The following is a 7,168-nucleotide window of genomic DNA, read 5'->3' on the forward strand; positions in this document are numbered from 1 at the left end:
CGGCGGCTTTGTGGCGGCGAGAGGCAAATAGGGTTGGTTTTTAAAGATGATGATTTGTGGAAGCAGAACCCTCAGAATCGAGAGCTCTGATACCAACTTGAAAAAGGTATTCTGATATATTATAAAATTGTGTAAATACTTTGTACAAAGGTTCTCTATTTATAGAGAATACAAGACCTAGAATACTTGACCTAATGGGCTATGCCCAATACAACAAATAATAAATAAATAAATAATATAAATATTTACAACATCATCACTAGATTTAACCAACTTGTAACAAACGAAAGTACCACTTTCATTGATTTTTTCATTTGCCACAGATAAAGATACAAACAATTCTTCATAGAATTCTTCAAAAATAACATGAGTATATGCCCGTGCAAGTTGTTCAGCCATACCAGTAAAGAAATGGAAATCTTTATTTATCAAGGGAAGATAGTGGTTTCTAAATGCTTTCTCTTTAAAATTTTCAGATTATCTCCTTTGCAGTTCCTCCTATTTGTAGAGAATTCATAGGATTCTTTTCAAAAGTTCTCCCTTTATTGTGATCTTTTCTTGATCTTCAATTCTTGACTTATCTTGTATCTCAGTGTTAACTATCAAAAAAGCGTAATTTGAAAAAGTGTTCTCTGTATATGAGTTGTAGACCTGGACGTTATCTTTTCAATGGCGCTTGTCTTATTGCGATATGAGTTATATAGCTACAGATATGATCCAATCACTTAACATAGGTCCAGTTCTAATGACAACATCACTACTTCAGATATCAGACCCATTTTGATCCAATAGATATCCAATACACTCACAAAATATGGCCAAGATCAATCAATTAAGTACATCATAGTGTATGTAAGATCTATCATATATAGTGTGTGTAAGATCACTAGTATTTAGGAAAATTTTGACCTATAGACTTTTCATTAACTGATAATGCTATTAAATAACTCCTAGGTCGTCAAATTCCTTCTTAGTCATCCTTGATTCTGTGCTTCCATGCATGAAAAATGCTGGCTCTTTAGGTAATGGCAGATCCATTGCATCACAATTAAAATACAAAGCAATTGTTGCCATAGTAGGCCTCTGTTGTGGGTTTTCTTGCACACATAGTAGACCAATTTGTATGCACCTATTCACTTCTGTTTCAAAAAACATGTGTGCTAATGTGGGATCCAACAATTCCAAGATCTTACCATCCCTCCACTTCTTCCAAGCCTGCAATTAATCAAATTGCCAAACAGATGTTCACTTACTTGCTTTCTTTTCTTTAATTAAATGGAGATTGTCAAAAGTAACCCAAATTAGATTCCAACAATATACTGTAAATATACAACTTGGTTCGTGAAAGATGTTACTTGTGTTTCTTTGGTTTTTGAAACTTTCTACATACACAACTTTGTAAAGAATCAATTCAACCAAAAAGGTTAAGCTCTTAGGTGAGGCTACATTAATGATTTTTTATATTTCTCTAACACGGCCCCCCTCGTACAAGAGCTCACTAAACTTGACTTGAAAGGTGGATAATGCACAAGTCCTAAGAAACTCCTTAAGACTTAATTAATTATTAATTAAATGGGGGCATTGAGGATTGAATCCGTGACATTTAAGCTATGATACTATGTAAAGAACCAATTCAATCCAAAGCTTAAACTATTGGGTGAGATTACATTAATAGTTTTTATACTTCTCTAACAAACTTGCCACCTAAGTTTTCAACTTGCTAAACACCTTTCACAGAACATATTATATATTTACGCAATAATCTGATACTCACATGGCTCAGCAGGTCAACAATAGAATCTACTCCGTTAAAGTCTACATTTCTTTTGCCAGTAACAATCTCGAGAATTATGACACCAAAGCTGAACACATCAGATTTAACAGAAAATTGGCCAAGCATTGCATATTCTGGAGACATGTAGCCACTACAAAGAAATAAAAAAAAAATATGAAAGCTTGTCATAAGGGAAAAGAAACAAATATACTGAATGTCATTATTATCCAAAACCAAAAGTTCCTTTGAGTTAGAAGAAAAAGTTATTAAACACCCAAAACTTACTATGTCCCAGCAATTATACTAGTATTTCCTTGCATTTGATCAATGCCAATAATCCTTGCCAAGCCAAAATCTGATATCTTTGCATTCATTTTGCTATCTAACAAAATGTTGCTAGGTTTAAGATCGCGGTGTATGATTTTGAGATGAGAATCCTCATGCAGATAAAGAATACCTCGGGCTATTCCTCTTATGATCTTGTAACGTTCAGGCCAAGTTAATTTTCTATGGTTTTCGCGACCTGTAATGTTTAAATTGTCACAAGTATCTTAAATTATAAAAGAAAAAAATAAAATAAAATAAAAGAGCTTTATTCTCATCATAATCAATCAAATGTTTGAAAAATTACATTAGACAAAATATGTAGGCAAGGCATTCAACTCACAAATAGATCAAATTTGTAAGTGAACAAGGATAAAAGGTTGAAGTACCAAACTGAATAGGTAGTAATCAAGGCTTTTGTTGTGCACAAATTCATAAATGAGTATCTTCTCATCCCTTTCCATGCAAAATCCCAACAGTCTCACAAGATTTCTGTGTTGAAGCTTGGCTATTAGCAAAACCTCATTCTTAAATTCTGTTGCTCCTTGACTTGAATTTCTTGTGAGCCTCTTCACCGCTATTTCTTGTCCATTATTAGGAAGCATACCCTATAACAGAGATACCATCAATAATAAATTTTTTTTTTAACATTACAACAAAATCTCTTCACTATGGTTTAACACAACATTTAAATTAATTACCCAATATACTGATCCAAAACCACCTTCCCCTATCTTGTTTTCAACAGAAAACTTGTTTGTTGCTTCTTGAATACTACGAAAATCAAATTGCAAAGAGTTCATTTCTGTTGTAATCTCTTCCCCAACTACACCAAAAAAGTTTAAAATTAAAAAATCATTTCAGTAAATATAAGTATCTCCACCAGTAAACTTCAAAACAGTGAAAGATATCAGTGTGAAGATTATTTCTAGTTACACATTACAATTTTGTTTTGGTTGCTTTATATTCTTCCTTGCTTTCCTACATAGCAGATAGAACCAAAAAGCAGAAACCATAACTGGAACAAGTGCATGAAAAATTATGGTAGTTGCCAATGCTCCAAGGTTCCTTTTTTTGCCTGCAATAGAGAATAGTGTAAGCTCAAAAAGAAAGAAAAAAAACCACTCCCCAATAAAATCCCAACAAGCGAGAATAGGGGCGAGAGCAATCCCTATAAACCCGTGATATTTCATTCACAAAAGAACAACTTTACCACTGCTCGAGGCTCACCCTCTCAGTGTTAGCTCAATTTATTGGAAAACAAATCAATCTTGTTCAGTGGAAAATGTTCAAACCTATAGGTAGAAGAAGGGGATGAAATAGATAAGGATCATATCTAACAATACAACTTGGATACAAAACTCTTCCTCCTATCTTGCCTCTAGCACATGAAGTTTGAAGATAAGCCATGGCATCCCCAAGGCACTGCCTGCAATTGTCCTTGGAGAGGTTGGGGATGCACTGAGCAAGGCCAAACAAGAATTTGTCCTCTGAGATCATTTCTTTCTTGAAAGCAAATTTATTAGAACCCATTGGAGCTTCACTTGCTTGAGTTAGAAGATCTTCCATCAAGGATCTTAACACTTTGTTGAAGCTTTCCAATACCCCTCGATAATCTTCCTTGTTCTGCACACATGATGATGGCTTTTCCTCCATAGTGTTGAAGAAAGACCTGTTTGAGTAGCGAACCATGCATTCATCTGACCACATTATAGCTTCTTTATTGAAGGCACACCTTGAGGCAAGTGTCTTGATGGAGTTCCTAACACATTCTCCACAGAGTTCTATGTATCCTGTGCACATGAAGAGTCCATATATAGTGTCTGAAGTGTTTATTCCACTGATTGTGGTGTTGTAGAAACCTTGGTTGGTGCTGGCAGAAGCTTTGGATGAAAGTGCAGTTAAGAGTGTGTTTATGTTGAATTGGTAAGTGCTATTGCGAGCATATGTATTCATGCTTGTGCAGTTGTAATGGCTGAAAGTTGAGGCTGTTTCAGCAGGTGCAAAGATAAGGAAGCCAAGTATGTAGAACAGAAGGATTGAGAACAGTTTCGGATTGAATGAGAAAGACATGCTTTGGGAGATTCTTTGTGCTTAACTTTTGATGATATTATTGAGAAGTAATATATGCAAGTACAGAAGGTGGATGGATATATTTAAAGTTAAATATTTGGAATCTAGGTGTTTTTATATCCTTTTAATTTCTAGACGCTAATTGACTCTATTAAAAAGCTGAAGCCTAATTTCATGTCTTTTTTTTTTTTTTTTTTTGAAACATTTAAATTACTACGCATAAGCATTAAGCTTTTTCCAAGATGGTCTCGTAAAGAAGAATAATTTGGATGCCTTAGCTGTTATTTCAATTTTATTTGGTCATGTACAAAGTTTGGGTTCTATTACTTAAATGGGATTTCAATGAAAAACAACAAGACATTGTTGTAAACACAATAAAAGCTGGGGCATGCAGTCAAGAAAATCCTTTATTATAACTTTTTTCTCATGAGTTACTATATTACTCAACTAATTCAGTTAGAATAAGATAAAATAATAAAGATAAAAAAATTCTCACTACAAAATTTCTAATACAGTTATCTAACCGTCCATGACGGGTATATGCTTACTTCGAGTATGTTTGAATCCTCTCTTTTTTAGGTTAGAAGCTACTTATAAGCTAAAGTTAACTAAAAATTATTTGGTGATTACATATAAATTTTAGATTAAAAGTTACTTAAAAGCACATATTTTAAGAAAATTTTCTCTATTTCTATCTTTATAACTCTTCGTTTAAAAAAACACACAATTCAAGAAAAACTGATAAAAACTTATAAAAAAATATCCTCTTCCGGAAGCTTTTGGCTTTTAGCTTTTTTCTTCATTATAAAAAAAAAATTATTATAAGAGTTTTTCTCAAAACTTGTTTGGCCCAATTTCTGTTTATGAGTAGCTTCTAGCTTAAAAAAGAGATGATCTAAATAGGCACTAAGTAAATTCTTGGGTTGAAGTTATTATGAATATAAAAAATTTCTTTTGGGAGAGCTATCTTCTAGGATTGTCTCCGTAAAAGATACATGTGATTTATAAAATAAAAAAAATAAAAATGGCTCCTCAATTAGAAGTGTGCAAAATAACCAAAAAACTGAACCGAACTGAACCGCCCTTAAAATAATCGGTTTTTAAAAACCAGTTCATGAACCGAATCGATTTTTAAAGAACCAGATCATGAACCGAATCGGTTTTTAGAACCAGTTTAAGAACCAAACCATTTTGAACCGAACCGAACCGTTTCCGAACCGAATCGAACCATTTTCAAACCGAACCAAATTGATTTTTATAACTTTATTTTTTAAATTTTAATTTTTTTTTTCAAAAGAGGGTCGACCCGAACCGGTTTCGAACCGAACCAAACCACTTTCGAACCGAACAATTTAAACCAATTTGGTTCAGTTTTTCAAAAAATTCGATTCGGTTTGACCCATGCACATCCCTATCTTCGATAGCTTATTTTTCATATTCTCGGCTACGAGTTTATTTCTGAATATATTACCAATTATTTTTTAATTTGTTTACATTGTCCGTCATGATCAGTGTTCTTCTCTATTGAAAGGTTTGAGGTGACACATTTACGTCAATTACATTTTATTCATGTACTTTGTTGTTGTGAATGAATGTTCTTCTTTCAGATGTTTCAGACGACGCGCTATGGACAAGTCTATAATTAATTATGTTTTAGTTGCACTCAGTATTCCAGAGAAAGGAATAATAAACTAAAATAGAACTAGTTTAAATTTTTATATTAGTTTCAAGTTTAGGTTGATATTTATGCATCCAATAGCATAGTGTGTTAATTGAACGCATTTTATGTCACAATCACCAAAGAAATTACTCTTGTAAAATAAATAAAATAATAATTAAACAAGATAAGTAACTCCTCATGGTAAAAAAAAGTCGGACAAATTTTGATTGAACACAAAAGCGAATAGCCATCGGGGTAAGAAATTGGCAAAAATCGTTTTCAAGAATAAATCAACTTGCCATCCGTAAGACCAAATGGCTGTGTTGCTTCGTTTTTAAGAGATAAAGACTCAAATATCTGCCTTCTAATTATTCATATTTCTGCCTTCTAATGCAATTGAATAACTGAGAATGGGAACACTAATTCTAAATGATAATTGAATCTGTTTTGCCACGTGTTAGATGTTAGAGTAATTGGATATGCGGAAGCATTTAGACCATTGCAGTTTGTAATACAACCACTCGTCATGGTTTAAGTTTACCTCTTGAGAAGCAAATATGTGCAGACCCTCCTTGTGTACGAACTACTCTTCTTTGCGTCACAGCACGATCGATTTACTTGAAGTTGGCTGGTAACAGTGTGTGAAGTGTGTGAACACTCTCTCACTTTCATGAAAATTACCTTACTTCAGACTATGCAATATGTTAGGAGGTCCAGTCGTATAAAAGAGAAGTTCTACTCTCTTAGAGGATATGTACATGAGTGGCACGTGAATAGTTTAGTGAAACAATTAGTTGAGGTGTAAAATGTACATTGAGGTTTTGTACAATTAGGAAGTAAGTGATTCGTTGTCAGTATTAGAAGTTAGTTCATACTTGTGATATAAAAGAACATTGTAAATTATTGAGATGTTCATCTGAATAAAAATCTGAATATCCATTTTTCGTTCTCTGTTCTTTTCTCTTACGGGCAAACCCCAACACAATAGCAGAAGAAGAAGACTGGATAGAGATGGTCAAACGTATAAAATTTATATGGATATCAAAAAATCCTAGCCCTAAGCTACATGAGCTCATTGAGCTCTTTTTACACATTGGTAAAGAGCATAAATCCAACATTAGATGCGAAGGGATAATTGTTGTTAATATTGAATCCATGGGTTAGTGATTAATTATGTAACGGGTCCCGAAAAATTACGAATAATATGATTTGAAGCCAATGAATAATGGTGTGTGTGCAAAACGTATGAAAGATTAGATTTCAAAAGAGAGGTTTATCTCCGTGTTTGTCTTGAGACTATAAATATCTCGTCCAACAAATTTTCTATCTACGAAAAC

At 33.3% G+C, this 7,168-nt stretch overlaps 1 protein-coding gene across 1 annotated transcript; it reads right to left on the minus strand.

The window, feature by feature from the left end:
* Positions 1–939: 939 nt before the first annotated feature.
* On the minus strand, positions 940–4,171 carry LOC133297444 (cysteine-rich receptor-like protein kinase 25). The gene is made up of 7 exons (XM_061496588.1): positions 3,394–4,171; positions 3,112–3,176; positions 2,800–2,958; positions 2,493–2,706; positions 2,060–2,297; positions 1,775–1,925; positions 940–1,215 (listed from the first exon to the last, which is right to left on the minus strand). Exons 1-7 carry the CDS (start codon positions 4,169–4,171, stop codon positions 940–942), a joined length of 1,881 nt encoding a protein of 626 aa, XP_061352572.1.
* Positions 4,172–7,168: the final 2,997 nt, after the last annotated feature.

The sequence above is a fragment of the Gastrolobium bilobum genome, unplaced genomic scaffold, assembly GCF_033153095.1.
Source record: "Gastrolobium bilobum isolate Gb01-03AN ecotype WA unplaced genomic scaffold, APGP_CSIRO_Gbil_v1 utg25662, whole genome shotgun sequence".
NCBI classification, from domain to species: Eukaryota; Viridiplantae; Streptophyta; class Magnoliopsida; order Fabales; family Fabaceae; genus Gastrolobium; species Gastrolobium bilobum.